The 16,011-nt window shown below is 34.9% G+C and overlaps 1 protein-coding gene across 1 annotated transcript in view; it reads left to right on the forward strand.

Annotated features, from left to right (window-relative positions):
- Nucleotides 1-13,702, forward strand: part of LOC133320945 (protein son of sevenless) — a 69,693-nt gene extending 55,991 nt beyond the window's left edge. The window contains exons 12-13 of the mRNA XM_061530041.1: nt 12,819-12,935; nt 12,989-13,702. Coding sequence (XP_061386025.1) covers nt 12,819-12,935; nt 12,989-13,702 — 831 coding nt within the window. The remainder of the gene's footprint in view (nt 1-12,818; nt 12,936-12,988) is intronic.
- The last annotated feature ends 2,309 nt before the right edge of the window (nt 13,703-16,011 follow it).

Consider the following 16,011-nt stretch of genomic DNA (forward strand, 5'->3'; position numbering starts at 1 on the left):
TATTGGCGGTTGAACTCTTGGAGCGACATCAAATGCATATTTAAGATCGTCGGTGTCAGGACGGTCATTTATCTCAACTCGTCTCATATAAAATTTTTCTTTTAGCCTATATTCGTAAACCTGAGAGTTTGCCGATGTAGTTTGACGTTTTGTATTAGGTTTACAAAGAAGCATTAATCCATCAAAAAGATATGCCTTGCGTTCCGCAATTTTTTTCCCAGAACCAAGTTTTCCTAGGACATCCTCTGCAAAATATAATAAAAATATTATTTATTCAAATTGAAATTGTATATATTCTTCAAGTACCTCAAATAAACTCATTGCAGTTTTGACCAACATCTTTATCGATTATTACATTGACATGTAGTTGTCCAATATACAGACGAAATGAGAGAATTAACCTTTCGAAAATTAGCTTTTTTTTCATTTCATTTATTAAGCATAGTAACAAAGCCAAATAGGCCATTTAAGTTACACAAAACAACATAACTTATACTACTCGAGAAACTTATACCTATAATAAAATAACATATTCAGCCTTATTCTGGATGTCAATTCCATGTGAATTTACTCCCTCTTCCCCTTCGGCTTATTCTAAACAACATTTTCTTATGATTTTTTCGCATTCTCGCTTTCGCCTTATTCTGAATGGAGTTCGAAAGCGAAAAAATCCCCTTTGGGGAAAAATTAGGTATTCTGAATTACAGGGAGTAGGAGAATGAGACGAAATTTTGTGCGAAATTTTTCGCTAATAAATTTAAAGGGAGTTGACTTCAAAAACATAAGTAATAACTATTTTTATGAAAAATATTTACACAATACTTATTCTATGACGATTTAGAATATTATACAGTAAGCTAATTTTTAACTGGAAAACAACCAATAAAATGCCATTGGAAATCCTATTGATAACGATGCATGCTGAACCAAGTATTGCCAAGGAATGTATGAAGGTAATAAGGAATATTTAACCCCTTGGCGTATCAGTTAGCGCAAAGGAATTCGTTTCCAACTGTTCGCACACAATTTGCACAAAACAAACCGGTTTCGATGCTTACAAACGACTTCAAAACGAAAAGAAATGTGAATGCGTGCAATAAAACTATTTTAGATGTTGTTAGATGTTATTATTATTATTAGAATTGAAAAATAATAAAAATTAAAAAATTGAAATGCTCAATTTATGTTGTTGAGATCAGTTTATTAGAAGTAATGAGGAAAAGAAAAATGTGTATGTACATATAATGGCGTGTCATACATGACATAAATTTCAAAGTTGTAGACATTTGCATAGTACAGTGTTGTTACATAAACATTAAGTGTCCTCACAGTTAATTACAATGTTAATTTGAGTGTTAATATAAATTAACTATTAACACCCCTTCTTAATATTACAAATATTATTTAAAATTAATTTATATAAACTCAAAAGATATGTATGTATATAAAAATAACGAATTAATCTAAATTACATAATCCAATCAGTATTCGAAATTTACATATGTTAACCTTTTGTAAAGGCTTGGTTAGAATGTCTGCTAACATAGACTTTGTTGGACAATAATTAAATAATACGCTATTCGATCTATACAAGCCGCGAACAAAGTAAAACTTAACATCTATATGCTTGCTTCTAGGGCTTATTTTCTCATCTTGAAGTATCTTGAGGCAACTCTGGTTGTCTTCAAAAATGACCGGACTGGATATGTTGATTTCAAATTCCTTTATTAATTGCATAATCCATAAGAGTTCCTGAGATGCTTCAGCAAGAGCCACATATTCTGCCTCGGTAGATGATAAAGTTACATTTGCTTGCTTTCGACTAGCATAACTGATGACAGCATCACCAAGCTTAAAAATGAACCCACTTGTAGATTTTCGGTAATTGATGTCGCCTGCCCAATCAGCATCAGCAAAGCCTTTCAATCCAACGAGCAATTTCAAGTCTTTAGTCCCTTTTAGATATTTTATAACCCTTTTGACTTCAGTCCAATCTCTTTCATTCGGGCAAGTAATTTTCCGAGATAATATTGAAACGGCAACTGCAATATCTGGACGTGTATTGTTAGAGATATACAGCAGCGATCCGATAGCCTTCCGGTATAAGATATTGTTTTCAAGCAAATTATTCGTAGTTTCCTTCAAATATCCAGGATCCATGGGTATTAAAGAAGTCTTAACATCTTGAAGATCAAACTCATTTAATACTTTTTCAATGTAACGTTCTTGTGACAAATAATATAAACCATTATTGTAGCTCACTTCTATCCCCAAATAGCGTCTTAAATCGCCCAATTCCGTTATTGCAAAGTGGGATTTCAGAGTACGTAAAGCATCTTCAATTTGCTCATCAGTCTTAGATGCAACAATAATGTCATCGACGTAAATCAGAACGTATGTGATTGAGCTCGTATCACTTTTAACATATAAACAGGGTTCAGCCTTTCCCCTTCTGAATCCAGAATCAATTAGGATTTTGTTGATACGAAGATTCCAACATCTTGCCGACTGTTTCAGTCCATAGAGGCTTCGGTTTAATTTACAAACATAATTTTCTTTTCCAGGTATAATAAAACCTTCAGGTTGTTTCAAATATATATCGGTGTCCAAATCACCATAAAGAAACGCCGTTTTCACGTCAACGTGATGAACTTCTAAATGTTGCTTCTAAATGTTGCTTGCTTTACAACTGGAGCAAAAACTTCGTCGTAGTTTTCGCCGTATTTTTGGGAAAATCCCTTTGCGACCAGTCTAGCTCTGTACTCCTTCTCACCATTAAATTTATGTTTAACTTTGAAGACCCATTTACAGCCGACCAATTTGCCATCACGTGGCAACTCCACCAAGTCCCACGTTTTGTTTTCATGCAATGCCTTCATCTCCTCTTCCATAGCCATCAACCATCTCTTGCGTCCGATCTGGATATAGCCTCTCCAAAATTTGTTGGATTATCTTCAACGCAAATTTCATTTTATCATCAGGATTAATTGTTACGTCATTATTTAAAATTTCCTCATCAGAAGACGATGAAAATTCCCCAACTGATTCAAAGCCACAAAATTCTTCTGTGCTTATCGAATTATTATCTTCTTCTTCATGAGCAAGAGGCGAAACATTAGTAGAATTGATTGTAGAGACAGATATTACCATATTTTCATCAGAATTGTTATCTTTCTTCGGAACATCAAGAAAATCGTTTGATTCCAAAAACTTCACGTTACGGCTTATTATGATGTTATTGGTATCAGTATTTAACAAACGAAATGCTTTGCTCTCCTCAGAATATCCAACCAGAATACACTTGACAGCCACATCGTCCAACTTTTTGCGTTTTTGTTTTTCAACATGGACGTAAGCAGCGGCACCAAAAATACGAATATGGCTCAAATTTGGAGGCCTGCTAAACCATAACTCGAAAGGCGTTTTATTTACAGAAACTGATGAAAGTCGATTTTGAATATAGTTCGCATTGTTGACAGCCTCAGCCCAGAATTTGATATGAATATTCGCGTCGTATAGCATGCACCTGGCCATCTCCATTAAGCTCCGGTTCTTCCTCTCTGCAACTCCATTCTGCTCAGGAGTATAGGGGGCAGTGAGCTGGTGAATTATACCCTTATTTTTGAAAAACTTCTGCATCTTTTTATTTAAAAACTCTCCACCACGATCAGTTCTAAGAATTTTTAGGCGTTTTCCTAATTGGTTCTCATTTTGTTCAATAAATTCTTTAATTTTGTCGTAGGCCAAATCCTTTGATGCAATGAAAAATATTGTACAATAACGGCTGTGATCATCAATCAGAGTTAAAAAATAACGATTTCCACCAGGGGTTGTATTTTGCATGGGGCCGCATAAGTCGCAATGTACCAAATCTAAAATTTCATTCGATCTAGATTCCGATGCCTTTGGAAAGGGTGCTCGTGTAAGCTTTGTTCTCAAGCAAACCTCACAATCAAACAAAGAAGCACATTTCTTTATGCTCACACCTCGAATAAGCTCTTTAGTAACGGTTGAGCTAATTGCTTGATGACTTCTGTGGCCAAAACGACGATGCCAAATATGAATACAGTCAATCTTACATTTCGATATCATATTTGCTTTGTAAGACTGATTCAGCACAAACAAATTGTTCCTTAAAGTAGCTTTCGCATGAACATGTCCGCCCAGAGAAATTGAACAACCATTTCTGTCAAAAAACACCTTGAAACCTTCAGCAGTTAGTTTCCGAACTGACAGTAAACTCCCGTCCAGCTCTGGTATGAATAGTACATTTTGAACACGAATTTCCTTGCCTTCACAAAATATCTTGCAGTCACCACAACCAGTCACCTTCAACATTGTACCATCTGACAAATACACCATTTCATCCACTTGCTTATTAATTTTGTCAAAATATGTCTCCTCACTACACATATGACAGGTTGCAGCAGAATTAATAAACCAATCGCCATTTGCTTTTACATTTGTGATACCAAAACAAACGTTTTTATCGTCATCTTTAACAATATTGGCCCGATTGTCGTTTGGCTTTTGTTGTTTTCGCATATTTTTGTTTGTGCAATCCTTTTTCATATGGCCCGGCTTTCCACATGAAAAACATTTTGGCACAAACTTTTTCTTCTGCACTTTAAAAGCAGCCTCAGTTTCATGTTCACCTGACATCTTTCTCTTGAACTCCTGTAGCAACTTTTCCTTCACCAAATCGAGCGTCAGATCTTCCTCTGAACGCATTTCTAATGATGAAATTAGGTGGTTGTAATCATCCGGCAATGTGCCCAGCAAAAATGCAACAGCTTTGTGTTCTTCCATCTTCTCACCCAAATCACGCAATCGGTCCACATAATCAGCCTCTTCGACGACATTTGGCGAAGTAGACTAACATTGTTGGTTATGTTTGACTTCTCGTGATGCTTCTTCAAGGCGTCCCAGAAAGCTTTCGCCGTCTTCAGTTGCTTTATGAGTATTTTCTGTGATTCCTCCACAGCCAACCCAATAGCAGCCCTTGCCTTCCCATCACGAATCAACCACTTTTCATCCGGCTCCTCAGGCAGATTACCAACAACAACATCCCACAATTCCATCTCCAGCAGCAGCAACTCCATGTTAAATTTCCAGACATGGTAATTAGTATTTGACAATTTGGGAAATAATGTGTACGATGCAGCCATGATTTTATCAATTTACTTCCAAACCTGTTGTTGAGATCAGTTTATTAGAAGTAATGAGGAAAAGAAAAATGTGTATGTACATATAATGGCGTGTCATACATGACATAAATTTCAAAGTTGTAGACATTTGCATAGTAGTGTTGTTACATAAACATTAAGTGTCCTCACAGTTAATTACAATGTTAATTTGAGTGTTAATATAAATTAACTATTAACAATTTAATAACCACGAGTCAGACTCGTGTTAATCATGTTTGGCACAAAAATTGTACCGCGAGTCCGACTCGTGAAAATACGTCAAGGGGTTAATTCGAGTTTGATGCATTTTGGAGGCGAAATACGGACATTTTGGGTGAGGATCTGTCTCTCAAGAAAAACATTTTAAAAATTGTGGAAAAACCAAATTTGCCTGATGAGCCGCTTAACAGTGAAAAACTTAAATAAAAATTACACGGTGCTACAAAATAACAAAAAAAAAAAATTTTATTTTCAGGGATTCTAATGTACAAATTTTGTTTAGTTGGAGTCCCTGGATCACGAAAATACCTTTGGTTTTTCTGGGTCGCTTTGAAAATTAATTTTATAACGGTAAATATAGAGATAAAAGTGGTTTCATGGATTTTCCATTTGTTGAAATGTGAAAAAATACGCATAAAATGACAAAATTTATTTTTCTTCGGACTGTACGATGAAATTATGATATCAAGCCATATAAGGAAAAATGGGTCTGTACCGTTTCCTGTTACAAACCGTTATGTTTGTAACAGGCAAAAGGAAACGAGATAGACCCATAGTTCCTTTAGAGAATATGCATAGAATCAATACAAAAATGTGTATAAGTCATCCATTTTTTAACCGATTTTTTGATGTTTATCAATTTCGAAAGCTAATTTAATTTTCTTCCCCGTAATATAATAAAACTTATATGGCTTGATATCATAATTTCATCGTACAGTCCGAAGAAAAATAAATTTTGTCATTTTATGCGTATTTTTTCACATTTCAACCGCTCCGCTGTAACTCAGCCAATCCTCAACCGATTTACCAAATATATATCTTGTTTGAAAGGAAAAATTGTACTCTTCGAAGGTAAAAAAGAATAATATAAATCCGTTATAAAGTAAATAAGTTATTCAAGTTTCAAATGGAAAATCCATGAAACCACGTTTTTCTCTATATTTACCGTTATAAAATTAATTTTCGAAGTGACCCCGAAAAACCAAATGTATTTTCGTGGTCCAGGGACTCCAACTAAACAAAATTGGTACATTAGAACCCCTGAAAAATTTTCGTGTCGCACAGTGTTACGAAAGAACAAAAAAATATTTTTTTTTCAAAATTATCGTGTGCATGAGTTGATGGAAGAAATAAAGGAGTAGGAGCAAATCATAACATAACAGGCCCCTTTAAGAATCTGGGGAAATAAATATCGAAATTAAATAAAATGCCACACAATTATGTAGTGAAATAATATACTGAATTAATTAATTCAATCGCAGATTTCTTTCCATTATTAGTGGTTGTATTCTCTGTTGTAGTTGTTGCACCAAATTGCATCAAAACAATGAACAGCTGTTACACATGCCATATTGTAGGTTGCCATATTTTTATACCCTCCACCATAGTATGGAGGGTATATTAGTTTTGTTTTTCCGTTTGTAACGCATCGAAATACTCATTTCCGACCCTATAAAGTATATATATATTCTTGATCAGCATAAAATTCTAAGACGATTTATGCATGTCCGTCTGTCCGTCTGTCTGTTGTAATCACTCTAGCGTCTAAACGAATTGAGATAGAGCCCCAAAATTTCGCATAGAGTCGTCTTTTGTCTGCAGGCAGGTCAAGTTCGAAGATGGGCTATATCGGTCCACGTTTAGGCATAGCTCCATATAAGGATACTCCCCAATTTTCGGTGTTTTGAGGTTCTTGAGCGTGTTTTTCAACCGAATTCGCTGAAATTTGGTACTTTGAGTTCTTATTGGGTAGCAAATATCCCCAATTAAAATTATAAATATAGGTCCATTTTTTCGGACAGCCCCCATGTAAGGGTAACCCCAAAATTTCGGTATTTTGAGGTTCTTGAGCGTGTTTTTCAACAGAATTCGCTGAAATTTGGTACTTTGAGTTCTTATTGGGTACCAAATAAACCTACTAAAAATTATAAATATAGGTCAATTTTTTCTGGTACTCCTTATATAACGGTACCCCTCAATTTTCGGTATTTTGGGGTTCTTGACCGCGTTTTTGAACGGAATTCGCTGAAATTTGCTATATTGGGTTCCTATTGGGTAATAAATTTCTCCACAAAAAATTATGGATATAGGTCCACTTTTTCTGGTAGTCCCCATATAACGGTACCTCCTAATTTTCAGTATTTTGGGGGTTTTGATCGTATTTTTCCGCCGAATTAGCTGTAATTTAGTATTTTGAGTTCTTAATAGGTACCAAATCTCTCCACAAAAAATTATGAATATAGATCCATTTTTTCGGATAGCCCCCATGTAAGGGTAACCCCTATTTTCGGTATTTTGTGGTTCTTGAACGCGTTTATCAACCGAATTTGCTGCAATTTGGTATTTTGTAGTCGTATATGGTAACAAATCTCCCTACCAAAAATTATTAATATTCGCCCCCTTTTTGGGGTAGTCCCCATATAACCCCCTTTTTGATATTAAAATAGTTATCTGATTTGTTACGCGTTTTAATTTTGGTTCTAAGACTCTGTTGTAATCATTTCACCTGCGGAGGATAGCGAGATAAAAAATTAGAACGTAAGGTTCGATAATGAACGCATTTAGACCTAGCCCCTGTGTGGAGGTACCAGAAGAAGTGGACCGATATTCCCCATCTTCGAATTTGAACTAAGTTTGGAAGAAATAATAAGATGTGCGAGGTTTGAATGAAATCCAACTTTACTGAAACGGATTTGGTCCAAAGAAACATGGGGTCTAGAACCAATATTTCGATGAGGCACATTTTCATTGTGTTAAAGTGTATACACCGTCATTAGCTGTAAGGCTGGAGGTATAATTATTCATTAAAATTTTCTGAAATTTGTATTGTTGTTTACATTATGGTTTACATAATCCGTTTTTAGAAATGTCGGTATAGGTCCACTTTTTGAAATGTTCCCTATATTTTCATATCTAGTACCTGCCCGTATATCTATGGTGGAGGGTATCCAAAGTTCGGCCCGGCCGAACTTAACGCTTTTTCACTTGTTAAACTTTATTTTCTTTTAATTACAAAGCTATTATACAGCAGATTATTGATATTTCACATTTGTATTGTTATAAAGTTTAAATAACAATAAAATGTAAACATTTAAAAAAAATCAATAAATAAAATATTGAAAAATATTACACTTAACTCTATATATTGCACTAGTGAGCGCAAATATGTCGACATTGTGAAAATTGAAAATATTAGAACGAGGCATAGTCATAGGAGTGTTATGAGAAATAGTAATATTAGCACCATTATTGGAGGTAAAAAAATATTTAAATGATCTAAATCTATATCACAGTTATTGCTATCACAGTTTGTCGCTCCACAATCAGAAATCCTAGACCACAAAGTACGAGGATTATCAATACCACTAAATATACTTTTACCAAATTGACGCTTGGCGTGTCGAACAACTTTACGAGCAATATTTTTATATTTCTTATACACCTGTTTATTGTAATCAGTAGAATTCTCAATAAAGGCACTAAAAGCTAAGTGCCTATTTCTGATAGCAGAAAGAACTGGCCGACTGAACCATCGATTTGAATTTGTTCTAATTAATCTAGTTTTTTCAGGTACATGAGTTTCAAAAATATATTGCTAAGTGTTATTCAAATAGTTTAGCTGCAAATCAGAACAAAAAAGAGAAGTTAATAGAATTTATGTCAGATATTAAGTTATCACAAATTATTGAATTGTAATCACGAAATGTTACATATTGTCTTTCATTGATTGTACGTAGTTTGTACTGCAAAAGGGCAAACGCGTGATTGGAATTAAGCGCAGGGAAATTGAACTGACTACTCTTAGAAATTGCGCCAACATCACTTACTAATGCATAGTCAATGAGCGAATATGAATTCCAATGAAGATCAATGTGAGTGGGTTTGTTATTGTGTACAACCGACAAATTACTCCTGGAAAGGAGATTTGAAAAGTTTCTACGAACAGAAATATCGAAATTAAAATCACCAACAATAACAATATCTTTATATCTAGTATATATATCAACAAGATCAGATTCCAAAGAATTAATATCACCGGTGGGCAAGTATACAACACCAATAATCAATCTAGATGTACCTGAACTTACATGAAGAAACAGAGCTTCACATACACCAGGTTTTGACATCTTTGAAATATATAATGCGACGCCTCCTCTACGACGACCTGCATGATTATTACGAAATATCTTATATCCCGGTACTTGAGCAGCTTTGTTGGTAATATCGGATTTGAACCAAGTTTCAACCACACCCACAATATGTAACAAGATAGATTTTAATATTTTTAACTTCATCAAATTTTATCGAAGTGGTGCTAGGATTAAGAGATTGCGTATTGAAAAACCCGATATTAATAGTATCACCGTTAGAGCAAAATTTTCTTATAAAAGCATCATCGCTGACAATCTCACCTAAAACATTACGTGAAACCATAAATGAAAATTAGAAAAATGTGCGTTAAAGACAAGTAATTAATTATAAACATCTTAACAATCTTTATATCGAAATCTGAAAATGAAATTAGCTGACTACAAAAAAATTACATAAAAGATAGCAACTATATTACTACAGTAAATGCCGTGCTGTTCTTCCGATTATCAAAAAACCGATATGACAGCACGGTATGCTAACTCGAAAACTCGAATCCGCATCTCGCATTTTTGCGTCTCCCTATGCATTCAGAATAAGGCGAGAATGTGATAGCGAAAAATTTTTTACATGCGAGATATCTCCCAACGTATATTCAGAATAAGGCTGATAGTTTTTTATGTACAATGACATTTTTAATGATATGTATAGGATCAGACATGGAAATACGATTATACAAGTTATTACATATATATCACATAGTGCTCTTAGTGGATTAAAATTAGATCTCATTCAATGTTAATTCACTGATTAGAAATTTGGAAACAATTTGACAACTTAAAAGTCTTATTAAAAATATAGCTCTAAGCATTAAACGCCTTCGGTCTAATGTTGGAAGATTAATGAGTTGTAAGCGATTATCAAAAAACCGATATGACAGCACGGTATGCTAACTCGAAAACTCGAATCCGCATCTCGCATTTTTGCGTCTCCCTATGCATTCAGAATAAGGCGAGAATGTGATAGCGAAAAATTTTTTACATGCGAGATATCTCCCAACGTATATTCAGAATAAGGCTGATAGTTTTTTATGTACAATGACATTTTTAATGATATGTATAGGATCAGACATGGAAATACGATTATACAAGTTATTACATATATATCACATAGTGCTCTTAGTGGATTAAAATTAGATCTCATTCAATGTTAATTCACTGATTAGAAATTTGGAAACAATTTGACAACTTAAAAGTCTTATTAAAAATATAGCTCTAAGCATTAAACGCCTTCGGTCTAATGTTGGAAGATTAATGAGTTGTAAGCGATTTCCATAGGAGGGAAGTGCTACAAGGCAAACCCCTAAGAGCAAATAACCGGAATAAACATTTTGTCACGTAACCACTTTGTCAAATAAAATATTTTGTTAACAAAAGAAATGACATTATCTAATTTGTAAGAACCAATAAAATAATCGGCAGAAATTGACCGAGATCTAAATAGGCACAATTGTTTGATTAAGTGTCATGCCGTTAATGTTGCAACATTGCAAATCGTCAGCAAAAAAAAAAAATGGCATATATGCATATTAAAACATTTTGTTGCCTATGGGCAACATTGGACCATAAAGGGTTAAAAATATGAAACATGAATCTAATGTACCTCCACATTCCCATTTAGTATTAGATAATGTGTAATGTAAGTCACATAACTTAACAACAATATGATTCATTGGACATAGAAATCGAAAAACCTTTTAGGTTTTTATTTATAATTCAGTGTATGTATTTTGTTTTGAATCGATTACGTTTCTTTGTAAGGATTGCTGAAACCTTTTGTGATTTTCACATTTAAAGAGATTTCCTGGGATGCATCCGGTTCTGACATTTGTTGACTCTAAAGCTCGCGTTTAATTATATACTTGCATATTTGACTAAAAGGTTTTTCTAACATTTTTAAAAATTCTCATAAATAAATTTGTTTTTGTGATTTTGGGTGTGAGTTTTTTTTATAGAATTATCTATTCATTATGATTTATCTAATCTTATTGTAAATCCCCATAAAAATATGTTACAGATGTACAAGTTTTTAAAATAGTCATATCCCTAATGTACATATTGAAAGAATCAGTTAAATTTGAAAAGAGCAATATGTTTGCTCTGTATAATACTTCAAATTCATCCATCACTCTTCACTATTAATATTATGGTAGGGAATTTTATCAATCACTCCTATTGCAGCAAATTAGAGGAAACCATTGTGATGTAGTTCAATTACTGTCAAAAATTTACTATAGAATAAATTTGTTTTTCATCAAAATATTTAAGAGAGCACCATTATATTTGTGGACTACGCAATAAAATACCACTGTGTTAACACTAGATTTACGGAATGAACAATTTTGACTGAAATCTGAAATTATGTTTTAAAAACATACGCTTGTTTTTATTTATGTACTGCCATAACTCCCAGACTGCAGACTCCCTCATTTCGCATTATCGAATTGCTTATACCGTATTTATCGCTTATATGGTTTATGAACCCTAAATCTAAAGGCGTTAAATACTATAACTATATTTTTGGTTTGTGAAACAATTTAACTCTCAATTAAACATTCATGTATCAAATGTGCTATGAAATTAAGAGTAAATATAAACAAATGAACATCACGCTACGCTACTAGCGCACGGTAGGTTTCTTCAAATGGTTATGTAAAATAAAAAAGCGCCCGTCTGTGCATTAGAATTAGTTGTAAAAGAACATGCCGCATTTATGGGCCTATCGTCCTTTAATTTTGCATGTGGATTCCTTTTTGCCCAAAAACGTTTAGACCAAAAACTTTATTTTTCCTGTTTTCTGGTCGAATCTAAGGTCACAAACCACGAAATTTTACATGAGGAAGATGTGGTCAGCTAAGGAAATTGAATGTTTTCATGACGATCGGTCAACATTTAGCGGCTTAAATGGACCAATACATACGTGTGAACATTCATTACATTTTTTGCAAAAATACACCTATACTGCACAATTTACTGGTTTGATAATGAATAATTTTTTAAAATTGAATAGGAGCTGTTTTTTCGTAATAAACTTTAATTTTCTTTTGTGAATCTAATTGGCTCACTTAAGTAGTACCAATTGTTTTTTAGGTTTTTAAATATATTTTCGTTGGATGGAATATTGTATATAATCGTTCTAAATAGGGGAACTTAACCTGTGGTACCGACACCTTTGCCGGATAACCAAGTTGTTAATGTAGACTATTTAAATTAAGAATTGTACATCACAGCTATATTTTAATTGCTCATATATTTTTACTTTCAGAGATTCCTGGAAAACCTAGATCCCTTTAAAGGCATGTCAGATACAGACATATCAAACTTTTTGTATCACGAAAGTCTTCGAATTGAACCAAGAGGGTGTAAACAACCACCTAAGTTTGTAAGTATTACTTATTGTGTGTATGATATGAAGTTAACCATTATTGTTTGCAGCCTAGAAAATGGAGTTCAATATCATTAAAATCTCCAGGCATTAAACCACGTCGACAAAATGTTAACGTCAGTGCCAGCAACATAACAACAACCAATGTCACATCGAATGCAAGTAATTGTGCTCAACCGATTACAGCACGATCTCCGGCAACAGAAACTAGCAGTGGGGAACAATCATCTCCTAATATTAGCGGTTATAATGCTATTGCAAATGATATACAAGCATTCTCTGTGTTTGCCAATGTAAATATACCTGAACGTAATGGCCCCAAATGGAACTCAACTGCTCTTAATAGTAATCAAAATACAAGTACACCTTCATCTTCGTCTTTCCTAACACAACCTTTATCTACACGAATTGACATCCTACAACTACCTGAGACGGACGATGCTCCACTATTACCAAAAAAGCCCAATGCAGCTACATGTCTACAAACAGCATTGAGCCCAACTTTTAGCGAAACATCTTCGTCAGTGCATTTAGATTTCATTGTAACTAATTTGGATGAACACGGCACACAGTCTGGAACACAATTATTGGGTAATCGCAATGCGAATATCCAGATTGGGGCTGAAAACGATGTATCGTCTCCTTTACCAAAACTGGTAGTTAGTCCATTACGAGAACATCATTCCATAAATAACCGACCATCATTCCACTGCACAACGTCCACAAATAAAACTAATAATACGCCGTCTTCTCATGTCAGGTAAGATATTGTATACAATTTAATTTTAACTTATAGTGAGAGTATATTTTGGTTTTCGGATTAAAATTCCAAAAGAGTTCAATATTTTATATATTTTTTAATAATTCAATTTCAATTTATTTATTTCTTCATGAATGGGAACCTAGCCACAAGGTCATGATTGGTTCCAAAAACCACTATACATCTACTATTGTGAAATCTGCCTACACTAATTGTATATGATTTCTTAAGAGGTTACCCCCCATTGCCATTTTCAAGAATGGAATGTAAATATAGCATAGAATATGTTGTGCTTTTGGTGTAGTAATATATATTTTTAGCACGCTTATCAAAATATCTACCTTGGGAAAGCCTAAGTTAATAAAACTGCACACTCCAAATATATATCAAAATATCTTCATTGGGAAAGCCTAAGTCAATAAAACTGTACACTCTAAATATGTAATGTAAATTTGATTTTCACTGAAATCTAGATGAATGATTTGTGAAAATACATACCGATTCGTTTACTTCATTTATTAACAATAAGCAATGTCCCAATGGAAATCTGGGTCCATTTGACCTGCTAGATATTAATTATTATTATTGATTATCACGAAAAAATCATTTACTAGAACGACGGGACAAAGCTTGCCAACAAATGCCAACAACATTTGTGCAAACTTCAATATATTTTGCGAAAACATAACCAAATTTATCCGAAAAATAATGGCTCTTAATGGACCGCATTGAAATGGTTATAGATCGATGTATTTTTAAAGGATGTACAGCGAAATCGGATGCGTGAAAATGAAAATAGATGACAAAAAGAAAAAATGTATGTTTAATAAAAATTATAGTAAGTGTATAAAAAGTACATTTAGATTCACTTATAAATATATAAAACTAGCGGGACTTGTGGCGCTTCGCTGCTCTTGCTGAAGTTATCAAAGTTAAATTTGTATAGCATATAGATATAATCAATTTTAAAATTAGGTAAACCCAGTTTTGTTATGCTTCCCTGATGGGTAACTGACATTAGTTGTATAGTAAGTGTTTTATTAATCGCTCTTTTCGGTAATGGTTGTTGTTGTTGTAGCAGCTAATACAGCTGTGTATTTCCAATTTTCTTAATCTGGTTCTGCCTCTAACTCCAAATTCAGAAAGGCTGCGACATGTACAAGCTGAGTCCATAGAGAAGATGGGGTTAGGAGAGTGGGCTTGGCTGGGCAGTTGAACAGGTGTAGCGTGTCATGTGGTCCATTACCACATGCCGGGCAGACATTGTCGACGAATTGAGGCGGCTACACCATCCAGATCTCAGTTGTGCCAAGACCACTCTAGTTTGTCGAGGTAACTGCTGCTCTTCTGCGGCTATCACAGGCGGATGGTCTCCGAGGAGGGTATTCACACGATATTCTTGAACTGCTTCCTCAACTGCGTCCGTGTGAATACTGTTCAATTCTGCTTGATAGGCCTGATAATCTAGAGGCTCCCTTTTGTACCTCTCTCTCCAGATCATGGAGATCCTTCCTGACATGCCTGGGTGGTGGGTGCCTATCCATTAGGTAGCGGTTCGGATGGCTGCTCCTATAACACCCAAGCAAGTATTGCATCGACAACATCTTGTTGTGTTGACGCACAGGAAGGATCTTCGTCTCCTCATGCAAGTGGTCTATTGGGGTCATGAGGAGACACCCTGTTGCAGTCCTCAGGGCGGCATTTTGGCAGGATTGAAGATTTTTCCACTGCGTTGCACTGACGTTAGCGGACCACACTGGCGCCGCATAGTTTACCACAGACCGGCCTATTGCTTTATAAGTCGTTAACAAGGTTTCCTTGACAGCTCCCCCAGTGCTGCCGGATAGCGACTTGAGAACCTTGTTTCTGCTCCTGACTTTATCGCAAATAGCTGTGGCATGCGCGGACGACTTATATAGGCTATCGAATGTGACCCCTAGAACCTTGGGGTAATTAGTGGTCGGAATTGTGGACCCCTCGACCTGCACATTCAAAGATAGCCTCATCTCCGCTGTCCATGTGGTAAACAGTGTGGCCGTTGATTTAGTGGCGGATATTTTCATATTCCTCGACCGGAAAAAAATCAGCGATATCCACGAGATAGTGATTCAGCCTCTCGCAAATGTCATCAATTTTAGGTCCTGACGCTATAATCGTGCAATCATCCGCATATGTCACGATCTTTATGCCGTCCGGTGGGCGTGGAATTCCAGAGAGGTAGAGGTTAAACAGTTCCGGAGATATCACCCCTCCTTGGGGAACTCCCTGTTTAACTCTACGGGCCTTCGATTTCCTGTCTCTGAATTCCACGTA

This window comes from Musca vetustissima, unplaced genomic scaffold (assembly GCF_032173495.1).
Source record: "Musca vetustissima isolate MV318-11 ecotype Yass unplaced genomic scaffold, APGP_CSIRO_Mvet_v1 utg69526, whole genome shotgun sequence".
In the NCBI taxonomy this organism is placed as follows: Eukaryota; Metazoa; Arthropoda; class Insecta; order Diptera; family Muscidae; genus Musca; species Musca vetustissima.